Raw genomic sequence first — 16,396 nt, forward strand, 5'->3', positions numbered from 1 at the left:
TTGATGCAAGCAGTTGATAACGCCAATATGTAAATATGTTACATAACAAAACTCAATGGATCTCATTGGATCTGGAGGAATGAGGTCACTAATTTCCTTGTTAGAAATACAGTATTTTAAAGCCAGTGGTATTCAGAGACAAACCAAGACATCTCGGTATCTCAGCACTGAGTAAGTATTCTCTTTTCTGCTCAAGTATTATTAGATGTGCACATCTCATGCAGGCTGTGTAGAAGCATTAAACAAATTGGCAATTATATATTGACAATTGAACAATAAATAAATCCCTAAAACCTGATTATAGTTTCTTGCTGTTGAGATAAGCCAATATATATATTGCAAAATGTTGTAGGATATAACTTTAAGTATCACATCAATTTGTTCTGCTTTTTCCCTCGGGATGACCAGTGGTGGTTGCTTTAAGACTAAAAGCATGCTTTAAATGTCTAAAATGTCATCAAAAATGTGGCATCAAGCTTATATATATATATATAATCCCTCTTGGTGCATTTCAATATTGTAGCAAATATAGACAGTAAAGTAGCAAACAGCACTATTGCACTTGATTCAATTCACAAAGTCTACTTACACGTAGTCTAATTCAATATGTCTGTAGGTACTTGATTTTAATGGAGCAAATATCACTGTTGGACAACTGGCTCTAAAGGACTTTCAGTCATGTATTTTTGTCCCGTGCAGAATAAGAAAGCCCATGTATACTCTGCATGACTGCATATTAATTGGGAGACTGCATGGAATATTTACACAGTTCAAATTCGTATGTCACTACGGGACCTTTTAAAATGAACCAGTAAAGGCAAAATGTGGAACGAAATAATGACCAGTTACAGCAGCTAAAAACATGCACGTTCCCTTATTCACACAGATACATTTGAATGTAAAATCTCTACTTCAGTCTCTATAATGAGTGTTTGGACTTCGACAACTTTCTTTTTTTTTCTGATTAGAAAGTAATAAAAGTCACTGTCAAAGCTGTAAAGTCTTTTGCATTAGAGATAACATAATTGGTTTATCTGTAACTCGCTGTAATTTAGCAATTTACTACGTTAACACATCACTTATTATAATTTGTTTATTGCTTTATTTTTATTACTTTGGATAGCAAGTTAATATTTGACTTACTATAATTACTTTAGATGGGAAAATTCTGGTATTCATCAGTCAAACACAAATTAGGATTTTTTTGAATAATATCTCAGCTCCGTTGGTCCATACAATGCAAGTGAATGGTGACCAGACCTTTGAAGCTCCAAAGATGACATACAGGAGGAATAAAATTAATCCATATCTTCTAAAGCAATATGATATGTTTGGGTGAGAAACAGATCAATATTTAAGTCATTTTTACCTATCAATCAGCACATTTGACCAGCTCCAACCAGTAGGTGTCTGAATGTGAAAGTCACTTCCACACCAGAACCTGAAAGTGAAAGTGTAGATTTACAGTTTAAAAAAGGACTTAAACATTGATCTGTTTCTCAACCACACAAATCAGATCACTTCAGAAGATATGGATCTAACCACTGGAGTCTTATGGATTACTTTTATACTGCCTTTTGGGAGTTCTGGTCACCATTCAATTGCATTGTAAGGACCAACAGAGCTGACATGTTTTGCATGACAGGCTTCAATCCTTTTGACATATATGATGTTGACATTTACACTCGTTTACGTTTATGAGAGAGAAAAAAAACGTACTTTTAAGTGGCTCTTCAGCATGAAACCGATCAAACGGTGCAGTTTTCAGGATGCATCGCCCGGTGTGAAGTTTAAACATATACAAAATATATAAGATATTAAAATGATAAAAATAAATGTCTATTTTTCCAGCCTGTTGTATTAGCATTTATTTATCACCCCTCATTTATTTTAGACACAGTTCCTATATATTGCTATTTACACATGGCAAATATACTATTTATCCAATACTTTTACTTTTATTACGAATCATATTTTAATGGGGATTTAATTTATTACAGCTGACAGTTATGGGTTACAAGGTTTAAACATCAACTGTAATGAGATAAAACTGACATGCACAGATTTTAACACTTCTGAAGGCTGTTTATTGGATCAATACAGGTAAACGTCATATTATGCGACTACGCATCACTTTTACGGAGAGTTTACGACCTACTAGTTAAGTCTTGCCTTAAGAACTGGTGGTGCAACCAAATTAAGCACTGACTTATTTACAGACTAACTAGTAGTTACTAAACCCTTAGTGTGAACTTTACATTCAAACTTACGCACAGCTGGTGCAACCCTGCCCAGGTGTACTTTTTGTTCGTACCGACTAACGTTTTGAAAATACAAAAACTTTCATGAATCCGAAAATTGACATCAGACCGGCTTTATGAACTACTCACACAAAAGATTATTGTGCTCATGTTTCATGAATGAGGCCCATTGAATGTGATGTGATTTACCCAGAAATTTGTTCTGCCATTTTTCTTTCCCCATGAATGAACTTCAACGAAGTCCATTGCTTTGACATAAATAATCCTTTGTAAACTTATATTTCAAATAATGCCATGTCAAATTAATTTAAATGCCATTTGTTCCTTTGTTAGCAAGTATATTTTTGTTGTCCGATACCACCTAAAGGCCGCAACATAAAGGCAGAGCCAAAAATCAAAGTATGAAGTCATTTATTAAGATGAATCTAGGGGTTATATATATATGTGTGTGTGTGTATGTGTCAAGAGAGAGAGCGAGAGTGTGCCTGGTACCAAGCTAAATAGCCCACACCACCACAAAGGTGTATGCAATAAGCTGTTATCTCCAGTCACTGATTCCAACTCTAGCACTGCCACTGCTAAAGCAAAAGGAAGCCATAACATGTTACACACATTTAAATACTGGACCACCTGGGACTAAAACATTGCTTGTTACAAAATGTTAACATAGAATGATAGATGAGACGAGACTTAACACAAAATAGCCTTTTTGGAAATTGAGCAATAGACATGTCAATGCTGCTCTAGATAAAGCACTGATTTTGAGCAGCAAAATGTACTCATTAACTACAGAAAAACAGCCAAAGTGAATTAACAAAATTGACTCTTAATTATTTAAAGGTGCACTCAGTAATGTATCCCCCCTCCCTTTAAAAAAAGTTTTACTCCTGAAGAAATTAATTATAATTTTGAAACACCTTATAAAAGCGGTTTTATTCTATATGAGGCAGGGGTGCCCTCATGGGGGCTGCCATTTTAAAATCACATGACCAGCTGAATACTACTCGCTAACTCTCAGTAACCGTCTTGTTATTGGACACTTTCACTCATTGATTAAATGAATCATGGCTGATTGTGAATAGACAATTTCTAAAATGGCTGTAACTGAAAACAATTGATTTTGAATGTTGCTGCATCCACACCACCAGGTGAAAGTCCAAGATGACATGAACAGAGTTACTGAGTGTGAGGTACCTTTTAATTCACATTTTCAATTAAAGTTCATTAGAAGTAAACATACTTAGAAAGGAGAAAAATCATAACTTCATACTTAATTCATAAGTGTCCTTTAAAGCTATATATATATATATAAATAATAATAATAATAAATAACAATCTATGTTATTTCTAATAAAAAAATTATATCCTAAACACATGTTGAAATAATAAAAACAACCTCCATAAAAGTGCATTTTATTGCCCAAATATACAATATTTTTGTTGGCTAATAATATTAACATTTATTACAAATATGTTCACCATTTCTTTAAAAAATACCACAGTTAATACTACAGTTAGTGTTCCTACCAGGTATATTTCTATAAGGGTGCTGATCTGTGGAATGAAAAGCCTGTAATTAGCGTGAATGGAACAATGTTTTGCTCTTTACCTCGTCACCGTAGTTTAATATGATGGGCTGTTTAATCTGGTTTCATCCAGCTTCAGCACAAGTGTTTAAGTGTCTCGTATAAGATGGGTTCATAATCGATAAGTCTGTGTCAAATCCAAATGAGTCTCAGGCGACTCGCACAGTTAACCTCGGGACAGCGCGCATGCGCAGAGCAGGTTCGTTTATTCCGCTCTGCCCGGCAAAATGCGCTACGCGGTTTCAAGTAGCGCCGTTTCATCACACTCTTGTAGTATTTTCAGACACTAAATAATCCATCCAACTGTCTAAACTAAATTATACATGCATGTAGACACTCAAAAAGGAGTTATCAACTGCTTATTTTATTTTATTAAGTTGTACATGGCACCAAAATGTATGTTTGAATATGAAAAAAAAAAATCAGAGGTCCAGACCTCGGTGACCTCATAGCTGGCTATGGCCATGCCTGAATTCAACATGTGATATCAGTTTGAACCCTCTCATTACAATTTCTTTGAAAACACTCTTTGAGAATCCTAGAATCTGAAATCAAGTGTTCCGCTATGACCACCAGTGCGGTCTATGCACCAAAAGCACTGTTTACAACTCATCATAAGACATAAACTGGGTTTTGTTGGTGTGATGAAATTCTGCAGCAGTCAATAAATCTCTGCAACACAGAGAAACACACACTGACCTTACTCTCACTTGCAACATCGTTGGCCAGCCGTCACTGTTCAGAAAGCTCAAGGTAGGGTTCAACTTTTTTTGAATGTTTCTCTATAACAATGGTTTTCAAATTGGGGTCTGGGTACCCCTAGGGGGCCTCAAGCAGGGTTGTGGTGAGCTACAGAAACTGTCCGAGATGAAAAGTGTAATTACTGTAAAAAACAACAACCTTATTCTCTTCATCTGAATTGTATGTCCTATGTATTTTGCACCATAAACAGTGCAACAGTGCTTTCTATGCCTAATTGTGACTATTTTACTATTTGAGTGATGGTGTTGTAGTGGGCTAAAGCACATAACTGGTAATCAGGAGGTTGCTGGTTCGAACCCCACAGCCACCACCATGTCCTTGAGCAAGGCACTTAACTCCAGGGTGCTTGTCCCTGTAATAAGTGCACTGTAAGTCACTTTGGATAAAAGCGTCTGCCAAATGCATAAATGTTCATGTAAATGTACTGTCACAGTATTGTGACACTTTGGTGTTTGTCAAACTTTATGGAATTATTAATAGTTAATGTGATGGACTAGGAACATTGCTACAACGCCTCCAGTTTGGGCTATGTGCTTTGTTTGAAATATATTGTTATCAAAAGCACTGACACTGGTGTAATTGTCTTTTTTATATCAGCAAGAATGGCATCAGCGTTGGAAAGGTTAACACACCTGATGGACCAGTGGATGGATGTACAAGGAATCCTGATATTTCTGTTTGTGCTGCTTTTGCTGAAACACTTAAATGATGTTCGTTCAAGAAACCTGCCACCTGGCCCCTTCCCTCTGCCTTTCATTGGAAATGTTTTGAATATCGGCTTTAACAATCCAATGGATTTCTTTCCAAAGGTATGTGTACGGTATGTTTTTATTGGACAAATATGTCTGATGTCTTGGCTGCGACAATTGTGAACGTTTTCTGTACGTTTATCTCATGTTTGTCAGATTGCTGAGCGGTTTGGAAATGTGAGCACTCTGTTCCTTGGAGAAAAACCCTGTATACTGCTCACTGGATACGAGTGTTTCAAAGAGGCATTTGTTGAACAGGCGGACATCTTCACAGACAGACCATACTTCCCTGTGAATGACAGGATCTGTAAAGGGAAAGGTACACACACAATCAGCAACACAGTTTATATACATGTGACACTGCCCAATATGACCTTTTAAAATAATGCAACCAACCATAAATGGCTCGCCAGTTCACAATAACACACGTGACTAATCAGGAAATATGTTGCAATCCTGCTTGAATAGAGGGAATCAGTGTTTGTTTTAAGCAGAGGTGGGAGCAAGTCACACGTTCAAGTCACAACCAAGCCTCAAGTTTTAACGATCAAGTCTCGAGTGCAGTACAGATAAATCAAGTCCTGATGAGTTTCAAGTCAAGTTGAGTCAAGACACGGTACTAAAATAAATAGAGGTACATTTTTTAAAATAAATATTGTATATCAGTAGTGTGTTATAACCAGTTAAAATGTATGCGGTGTAAAAATGCGGTCAGATTTTCACATTGATCTAACAAAAACGGCAGACGGGCTCAATGACAATGCAAAATCCCTCTCTGAAAGTAGGTGGCGCTTCTGCGGCAGAAATATAGCTGTTACCCTGGTAACGCCTGTATTCAAAGCAGCTCTGTGCTTATAAACAATACATTATACGGAGGTAAGATGAAAAGAAAATGCCATCATAACTTTAAGTGAAGACAGTCAGTTCCCTTCAGAGATACATTTATATAAAATAGTGAAAGGTTTTGCATTCAAGGGCTTTATTTAAAGTCTTCAGAAGTCATAATCACTATGAGAGCACTTGGATATTGATACGAGTCATTCTGTATATTTTATACTACTCGTTACATTTTAAATAGAGCTGTCGATTTAGCGTGTTAAGTCAGTGCGATTCATTTTATTTAAAATAATGTGTTAAAAATTAATCGCAATGCCCCCTGACTGTAATAAGGAAGATTCCTGAGAAATGCAAGCTTGTAGTACCACCTGTTTACACCAGGGGGCAGTAAGTGAAACTTCAGCTGTGTGGCAACGCACAGTTTATACAGTGAAGAAAACACTTCAAACACACAACACAAACATTCGTTACATTCTTGCGTTCAAAACACTTGGAGTGCAAATCCAAACAAAGGGATCTCAAGATGTGTTCTAAGTATTAAACTATGTTTAACTTGACACAGTGACCTAAAGCATTTTATTGATAAGTAATTGTCGAGTCATGCAGTTCAAGTCAAGTCTCGAGTCACTGGTTCTCAAGTCAAAGTCGAGTCAAGTCATTTTCTTCATTTAGTCAAGCAAGTCAGAAGTCCTTAAATTTGCGACTCGAGTCCCCCACCTCTGGTTTTGAGAATGTATTGCAAGATTTGAAGATGCTACTTGGAATTGTAGCTTTAGCTTTGAGCTATAATTTAGTAATTACATTTTCCAATTTAGTTTTATAGATATTACTTTTCTACAACACTTTAGAAGATCAGAGGTTTGCAAATGTTCTTGACTTGGTCATATGGAAATCCAACTTATCAAAGGCTCTCTATAAGACATTAATACTTAAATGAAAGTCGTAAGAACACAGCAATAATTTGTTATATTATTGTACTTTTGTGCTCTTTATGTTCATGGTATGTAGGCCTGATCTTCTCCGGTGGGCACATGTGGCGTCAACAGAGGCGTTTTGCTCTGTCAACACTGAAGTATTTTGGTGTCGGCAAGAAAACGTTAGAAAACTCCATCCTGCAAGAGTGTCACATTGTCTGTGATGCTCTACATACTGAACGAGGTCCATTTCCTAATCACATCTTTAAGAGCTACAGGTACTCTGCATGGCCAAAAGTATGTGGACACCCCCTTCTAATTAACCGGTTTGGCTATTTCAGTTACACCCATTTCTGAACTGTGCATAAAATCAAGCTAACAGCCATATTTTCTCAGAAGAGCAGAAGCTGTTATAGCAGCTAGGACCAACTTCCTATTAATGCTAATGGATTTGAAATTAAATCCTCAACGAGAACACGATTTAGACCAGGGGTCGGCAACCTATGGCACATATGGAGGGGTAATCACTGGCACGCCAGCAATGGCGGAGAGGAGTAGACAAAGTTATTTATATAAATTCCACACCTGCCAATCTACGTCTTGATGTAATCCTTGCTCATGATCACGCAGTGTGAATGGGATGCTAAACAAAAAGTTAAAATGTGACCAGACTGCAGTTTACCAAACAGACTCGTTTATGTTTATTTTTGGAGGGCAGAGCTATTGACCAGGAAAAAAACGTGAGACTGATCTCACGGTGGAATCGGAAACAGCAGGTTGACTTTTCTTTAGATAAAATCGGTCTGTGCTTACTGAAAAATTTTATATATTGCCCCCAGTGGCCAAAGCGGTAAGTGATGCTGGGCGTATGGTAACGTGTGAGCTCTATTTTCTGGGTGTAATGTCCACAGAGGGGTGCCAACAGCGAGTTGTGAAGCGAGTTGTTATTAGCTGTACAGTCTGTGATACAGTGGAGAGGAATGCATATTTTATAAACCGTACACCCCAACCCAAACCTAACCATTGGTGAATGTAATGTTAGAGGGAAAATTGCAGCCTCTGAATCTCACTCCAACTATGCTAACACGATTACTTCCTGGTTTTGGAGCGGATGCAAAAATGTCTGATAGAAGATGCCACTTGACAGCGAGTCGGCATAACGTGGCCGATCCTAGGGTACCAGAACTCTCGGAAAACAACATGCCGACTTCCTGCGTGATCATGTTTATTGTTATTATTCAAGTGTCCACATCATTTTGGCAATGTGGTGCGAGTATACACTGCCATCTTTAGAAATTGGAAAGTTCAGTTTACAACAATACCTGGTGACTTTCTTTCTCTTATTTTCAAAGGTTTGCCATTCAACCCTCATCATGTCTTGACCTATGCGGTCGGAAATGTAATTTGCAGTCTGGTTTTTGGCTACAAGTTTGATTACGACAACCATCATTTTCATCAGCTGTTGCAGTATTCGGATGACATCTTCAAGCTGCCTGTCAATAACTGGGGTCGGGTACGAGACCAACCTTAATATTTAAAGATTTTCTGTCATTTTCAATGGCTCCTTTTGCTTTAAAGTCAACTTGAAATCTATTTTATTTCCACAATCAGACGTATCTCGGAGTAAAACGGGATATTCAAAGGAAAAACAATTAGAAGGGGAGCAGGACTTGATTATATATCCATTGGGAATTAAATGGATTATGAAAAATGTGTATTACATTATAGAGTTTTAGTAATGCAACATTGTGACAACCATTCTTTTTTTCTTTGTCTCTACAGTTGTATAACGAGTTTCCCACTCTGATGTCCTTGCTGCCGGGAAAACACCAGACTGCATTCGACAACCTTTCCAAGCTGAAGCTCTTTTTTCAGGAGGAAATCATGAAACACAAGGAGGACAGAAACCCATCCAATCCCAGAGACTACATTGACTGCTATCTGGATGAAATTGAGAAGGTAAACTTTTTTGGCAGGTACAGGGCAAAAAACCACCATAAAAGTAGTCCATAATACTTGCGTGGTGTATTGGCCCTAACTAAAGCCATATTGTAGCTTTGTGCGAGGAACAGACTGACATTGAAGTCGTTGTACACTGATAAAATTATAATCTTCCCTCCGCCGAAGCTTGTTTTGTGGCAACATTTTGTTTTCTTCCAAAAAAGAATTATAGCATGTGTGTTTGGAATGACATCAGGGCGAGTAAATATTTATTTTTTCCCATTATTTCCAGAGCAAAGACAGTGCTGCCGAGTTCACAGAAGAAAACCTCATACACTGTGTATTGGATCTGTTTGGAGCAGGCACAGAAAGCACTGCTAAAACTCTCAGCTGGGCATTACTTTACATGGCCAAATATCCAGAAGTGCAAGGTGGGGTTGTGCCTACACAAGAAGCTGCATATCTTCTGTTTCTGTGTCTACTTCAAAGAAAATCTGTATGTTTTTGTCCATAATCTGCATGTCACCACAGAGAAAGTCCAATCTGAAATCGATCAGGTGATTGGACAGACACGGCAGCCCTCGATGGAAGACCGAACTAGTGTGCCGTACACCTACGCCGTGATCCATGAGATTCAGCGGTTTGCAAATGTTCTTGCCTTCATTCCTCCGAGAATAGCCAGCAAAGACACCACAGTGGCAGGATGTGTCATTCCTAAGGTAAGAGACTGTTATTTCTTCTTAGTTATTTTTTACAAAATATATACAATTACTTTATTCAGCACAAATTAAAGGTAGTACAACAAGTATTACCATTATGTAATATCTATAATAATTCTTGTTTTGCATTACAGTAGAACTAATGAGATTTTTTTTGTGGACTTTTTCACTTATCAACTCGAAATATCAACGTGCAAATTTTAATGGTCCTTTTTGTTAACGTTTTCCTGAACAAATCGAATTCAGTAATTCGGAAAGACTGCACTGCACACGTGCACTAGCATTCTTTGTATAAATATAGAATGTATACTGGGGCGGCCAAAGTTTGGAATAATGTACAGATTTTGCTGTTCCAGAAGGAAATTGGGACTTTAATTCACCAAAGTGGCATTCAACTGATCACAAAATATAGTCAGGACATTACTGATGTAAAACATAGCACCAGCACTATTTGAAAGAAGTCATTTTTGATCAAATCTAGACCAGCAGCATCACTCCAACACCTTATCCTCGAGCAATCATGCTAAATTGATCATTTGGTGCTAGAAAATCACTTGACATTATATCAAACACAGCTGAAAGATATTTGGTTCATTGAATGAAGCTTAACGTTGTTTTTGTGTTCGTTTTTGAGTTGCCACAGTATGCAATAGACTGGCATGTCTTAAGGTCAATATTAGGTCAAAAATTAAACATCTTTCTCTAGAAATTCGTCACTCAATCATTGTTTTGAGGAATGAAGGCGATACAGTACAATGCTTGAATTGCCCAAAAAACTGAATGATTTCTAGACAAAGCACAACTGTCTCTAACAAGGACAGAAAGAGATGTGGAAGACCAGATGTGCAACTAAACAAGAGGATAAGTACATCAGAGTCTCTAGTTTGAGAAATAGACACCTCACATGTCCTCCGCTGACAGCTTCATTGAATTCTACCCGCTCAACAGCAGTTTCATGTACAACAGTAAAGAGAAGACTCAGGAGGACTTATGGGAAGAATTGCAAAAAAAAAGACACTTTTGAAACAGAAAGACATAAAGAAAAGGTTCGAGTGGGCAAAGAAACACAGACATTGGACAACAGATAATTGGAAAAGAGTGTTATGGATCTTAACCCCATTGAGCTTTTGTGGGATCATCTAGACTGTAAGGTGTGTGAGAAGTGCCCGACAAGACAGACACATCTATGGCAAGTGCTACAGGAAGTGTGGGGTGAAAGGTCACCTGAGTATCTGGACAAACTGACAGCTGGAATGTCAAAGATCTGCAAAACTGTCATTGCTGCATGTGGAGGATTTCTTGATGAGAACTCTTTGAAGTAGTTTAAGAAAAAAAGTGTTTCCAAATTGTAATAGTAATTTCAGTTATTAATGTCCTGACTATTGTGATCAGTTGACTGTCACTTTGGTTAATAAAAGTAGCAATTTGTTTCCATAAGAGCAAAATCTGAACATTGTTCCAAACTTTTGGCCGCCTGTGTGTGTGTGTGTGTGTGTGTGTGTGTGTGTGTGTGTGTAGTATTCCTTAAGCTAAATTGTGTAACAATGTCAAAAATATTTTTTTTTTAACATTATTACAATATTATACATATTATGTGGCAATATATCGTTTTGTTGACAGGGTGTAATGGTGCTACCAATGCTCAAGCCAATCCTAGAAGACCAGAAAGAGTACAGCACTCCATATGAATTCAACCCTGAACATTTTCTGGATGAAAATGGCAAATTTGTGAAGAGAGAGAATTTCATCCCTTTTTCATTAGGTAGGTCATCAGGAATATCACTAAGAATACAGTACATTCTAGAGTTGGGGTACACGAGTTTGGACTCGGATTTGAGTCCAAATCACGAGTCCAATTATAATGGACATGGACTTGTCACAGACTCGGATGCATTTTTACTTGGACTTGACTTGGACTCGAGCCTTTGGGACGGACGAGTCCATGGCATTTGTTATGTAATGAAAATAAATAACAAAACAGAAATTAATGAAAACATCTCTGTCTGCATGCAGCTGTAGTGTATATATGAAATGCAACAGAGGCGTTTTTGTTACATTTATATTGACAAACTGTTTTTCTTAGTTGTTAAGCTTTAATGTCTGTCTTGAGTCCTACTCAGCCCCTTTTGGACTCTGATTGTTTAAAGATTTGGACCTTGTCTAAGCTGGACTCAAACCCAACACTTGTATATTCACTGTAGTGTATCCATACATGTATATTATAATAGCTTACATTGGTTATCAGTGCTGATGCAGAGCTTGTGATTTGCAGGTAAGAGGACGTGTCCAGGTGAGCAGCTCGCTCGTATGGAGCTCTTCCTCCTCTTCATATCTCTAATGCAGCATTTTACCATCCTGCCACCTGAGGGACAGATGCAGATGAGTCTTAAAAGGACAGTCGCCATCGCGGCTGCTCCAGAACCTTTCCAGATACGTGCTGTGCCTCGATAGTGACATGAAATCACAGCACTCTGCAAGAGCACAAATAAGCTGAATAACATGTGCATGACCTATTTTTGACTTTGATAGTTTCCACACTGCTTTTATGTTACAATGAAATTGGCATTAGGTTTCAAATTGGGTTAAGCAATTATATATACAATTTATTGTGAATTTCTTATCCTATTTGTGTCTTGATTGTCACACATTCTCATTGGTAACTCTTAAGGACCTGCAAGTAAACCTACGAACCCCCGAAAGAGTGTCTAATTTCAAATTTGTAACAACTTATTTGATTTTTTTTATGGTTTGCTTATGTAACTGAAAGTACAGATGCCCTTGTACACATGTACATTGGTCTATAAATGTTATTAGTTGATTCAATTCTTTGATCATTGTCACATGATCCTTCAGAAATCATTAGCAAATGCTGATTTTCTAATATGGGTATATTTAAAAGTACACTTTACTAATTTAACCCCAACACATTTGCAAGCACAATCGTTGTTGATGAGGCAGCATAAACACTAGATAAAAAATAATGTAAACATTCATATTATTTTTCTATCATATTTATATTATACAGCATACAATTTAAATACCTGATTTAGCCGAAATAGCATTTAAATGTAACAACCTTGCTTACAAGGTTGTACATATTTCAAATGTCAATACACTGAATCCTGACTGGCAAGTCTGGAAACAGTCCCACTAGTAAAATATGTACATGTTTATATAAAATAGCAGGTCAGCTAATGAAAACTAAATTACTTACTCGTCCGAAATTGTATCCTCGGCTGGATCAAGTCTCTCTTCAAAATACAAATGTTCATCGGAGTCCCGCTCTTCTTCTGAGGAAAATTGTAACTCTTAGTCACTATCCAGGAGTTCTCACTTTGTATCGTGCTGTCTTACAAATGTGCAGATAAGTGAATGAACTATGTTTTTAAGGCACAGGGCGGTTAATCAGAAGGTCGTTAGTTCGAGCCCCACGGCCACCACCATTGTGTCCTTAAGCAAGGCACTTAACTCCAGGTTGCTCCGGGGGGATTGTCCCTGTAATAAGGGCTCTGTAAGTCACTTTGGATAAAAAGCGTCTGCCAAATGCATAAATGTAAATGTCTCAGCACATTAGCGTATGAATAGCACGCTCTGCTGGTGGGTGTGAGCACATTAGAGATAATTCACTGAGCCTGTAAAAACTATACATTGCAGAAGAATTTGTTTTAAATGGTTTATTTAAAAGTAGAAATCTTAAGCTTTCTTTAGACATGTTTCACAGTTGTGTGATAAATATTCAGAGTTTGTGACGTGTTTCAGAAATATGCTCGTGAACACAGACTACTTACAGCTCACCCTTTTTGTTTTCTTTATTTTACAAAAGCACAAGATTTTGTTATTGTGAGTGTACACAAATAAAAGTAGACCCTTTATTGTCTAATGATGTCACGCTTCTCTGTATACCCAAAAATGACGGAGAATTTTGTTGTGAATGTTCATGATTCCCTACATATTGCAAAATTACAATTCATGTCTTTGAGTTAAACTTTAATGAAGAAAAATTACCAAGTGCACCAAAAGTAATATGGCAGCATGGCATGAGAAGGCCACTGAGGTGAATTTTAGAAAATCATGTTGTCATTCATGGGAATGCAGCAAATGAAAGTAATATTTGAGAAACAAAATCTAGGTCCCCATTTCAGTCAGACTTTTCTGCACATGGTTTAAGAACTTATTCGTTATTGGACAATTACTTGATTGGAGATGCAGGTGTACACAAACACAGACTATAAGGCTGACAGTGTTCTAGTGATGACATAATGGATCAGACAGACGCCTTCACTCAAGACTGTGGAGCTGCTAGAAAATGTTGCATGTTTGTAGGGAAGTAACTTTACCTATCGTTCTCCAAAAGTGCATAAACAAATCAGTAGTGGAATTTGCTAACAGTGCAAATCAATGTAAATCATGCCCTTAACTTGCCCCAAGGCCATATAGCAGTAATTGGAAGGGTAATTTTGACAGGGTTGAGTTAAGTCACGCTAAATAAGCCCATTAGAAAGAGTTGTTTTGTCTCCTCCACGTCTGTTCCTTGAACATTTAGACAAGTCTTTCTTTTTGGTTATGCATACATTTTGTAAGATATCGCCCAGCTAACAATGTTTTTAAAAATTAGATTATCATACATTGAATTAAGGGAAATTACAACAGATACTTCTCATTACAGACTGAGAATACAATGTTCGTAAGCATGGAAACTAAATCAATGTAATGCAAGAGACATAATAGGCAGTAGGGGTAAACATGTCTCAGTGTAATGCATTAATACAAAGTAAACATACTCGGCAATGCATAAATACTAAAACATCCTCTACATCATCACTCTAGTCAGTGAGGACCCCTCTCACAGAACCACGCTCCCCTTCAGGTTTTATCCCAGTCCACCTCCGCTCAAGCATCGAATAGCACGAAGCATTTGTGGCATACTGTTGGTTACCACACATTTTACACTAGTCCCTCATTTTCTTTATTTTTACAAAACAGCACTTACAATGAACATGGACAATATTTAGAGGGTTTAAAAACACAGAAATGTGTTCACTTTGTCTCGTGGCTATAACTTGAGACATTTTCAAAATGTAAAAAATAAAATAACAATGTGGTAATTGAGATTATGCCACAACTGCTGTTGATTGAGCTTAACTTGTATTGAACCTGGAACATTCCTTTAAGTTTCTTTGGTTGGGACCTGAACAGATGCACAAAAGAACAGGATTAAAATAAGACTGAGCATAAGGGCCACGCACGCACGCGTGTGATCTAAAGTTCCTACTAAAGACAGTGGGAGTGAAACCTTAGAATTATACGTGAGTTGGCATCAATCCACTCTCCACCCCACTTTGAGATGGTTACATAGACATCAGTAGGTTACTGAACAAAAGACCTAAATATCTGGTTATACAGGTCTAGGCACTGTGAACTTGTAGCTACTGCCATTATGCAATTTGTGACTACAATGTAAACAGACTTTTATAAGTCATATTTAAGGAATTAAAAGACATCTGAAATTTGAATCGTGACTAGTCAAAAACCAATGAGGCATTTCAAAATGACAATTCTTCCTAAAAATTACAGATCTTGAAATCCAAGGCTCCTATGAAATACAATTAGCGATACCTTGAATTTGGAATCTGTCTAGAACAAAAGCAAATTGTAGAGCTTTCATTAATTTCAGGACCCACTAGGTGGCCTTAACACACATCAAGTTGGCCTCAAGTTGACTGAATTTAAATTTTGAAAAGTATTAGCATTTTAATTAAGATGTAGGCCTACAAATTCTAGACAGACTGAAACTTCTAAAAATAAAAATATCCATGATTATTTTAAATCAGACACATCTAGTTTCAGATGAGGGGACTACAAAAATTCAGTGTGGGGCCTTTGAGTCAAAAGGTTGAGCACCACTGGTCTAGGCCAGAGTTCTATATGCTGCAACTTAATTTCAGCTAAGTACAGTTCACATGTAGTTGGCACAAAGGAATCATGTCTTAAAACACCTAGTTTGGATATTTATTGTAAAGTCTCAAACAGCCCCCCAAGTCAGTCAAGTTTGGTCATTTAATAGCACAACGGGGGGGTTAAATTACATTATATACACACACTACATATCCATTATTCCAGCCAACTATTGTCAAGACAGGTCATACACGTCACATCTACACCGGTTTACCAGAACAACGGGGCAAGCCCTGCCATTGGCCATCTGGTCCACATTTGGTCTCTGATGAACAAATCATATTACAGCCAGTCTTGCAGGTTATGATCACAGTGTCATCGGGTTTGTACGATGGCTTCATTCCACCTTTTATCACTCCATTTGCCACCACAGGAGCGGAACAAGTCACTGATACAGAACCAGAAACAATGCATTTATGGGAAAGACTGTTTGAATGGGACATTCCTAAAAGTAAATTACACTCTTTCATGTGAACTCAAACGGAAGAGGCCAGTAAATCAGCTTTGGCAACAGCAGTTATAAAAGACAAGGTTAGAAGGGACACTGACAAACATTGAAAACTTACTGGCAATATGAACAGTATCATCTACCTGGCTCACAGGTGGGAACGTTGGGAGTCCAGGAACCATTAGCACCACAGGTGAGTTTCTGTGCTCCATTCAATCTGAATC

At 37.5% G+C, this 16,396-nt stretch overlaps 1 protein-coding gene across 1 annotated transcript; it reads left to right on the forward strand.

Moving 5' to 3' along the window:
• Positions 1–4,492: 4,492 nt before the first annotated feature.
• On the forward strand, positions 4,493–13,627 carry LOC127624823 (cytochrome P450 2J4-like). Its single transcript, XM_052099765.1, has 10 exons — positions 4,493–4,600; positions 5,207–5,418; positions 5,515–5,677; positions 7,204–7,353; positions 8,462–8,622; positions 8,892–9,068; positions 9,343–9,481; positions 9,582–9,769; positions 11,390–11,531; positions 12,042–13,627. The coding sequence occupies exons 2-10, from the start codon at positions 5,212–5,214 to the stop codon at positions 12,218–12,220; spliced, it is 1,506 nt and encodes a 501-aa protein (XP_051955725.1). The 5' UTR covers positions 4,493–4,600; positions 5,207–5,211; the 3' UTR covers positions 12,221–13,627.
• Positions 13,628–16,396: the final 2,769 nt, after the last annotated feature.

The sequence above is a fragment of the Xyrauchen texanus genome, chromosome 31 (genome assembly GCF_025860055.1).
Source record: "Xyrauchen texanus isolate HMW12.3.18 chromosome 31, RBS_HiC_50CHRs, whole genome shotgun sequence".
NCBI lineage: Eukaryota > Metazoa > Chordata > Actinopteri > Cypriniformes > Catostomidae > Xyrauchen > Xyrauchen texanus.

Coding starts and splice junctions, on each gene's coding strand:
- LOC127624823 (XM_052099765.1), top strand. CDS start 5,212: ATGGCATCAGCGTTGGAAAGGTTAACACACCTGATGGACCAGTGGATG. Junction 7,354..8,461: donor TGCTCTACATACTGAACGAG/GTCCATTTCCTA, acceptor TTATTTTCAAAG/GTTTGCCATTCAACCCTCAT. Junction 11,532..12,041: donor TTTCATCCCTTTTTCATTAG/GTAGGTCATCAG, acceptor TGTGATTTGCAG/GTAAGAGGACGTGTCCAGGT.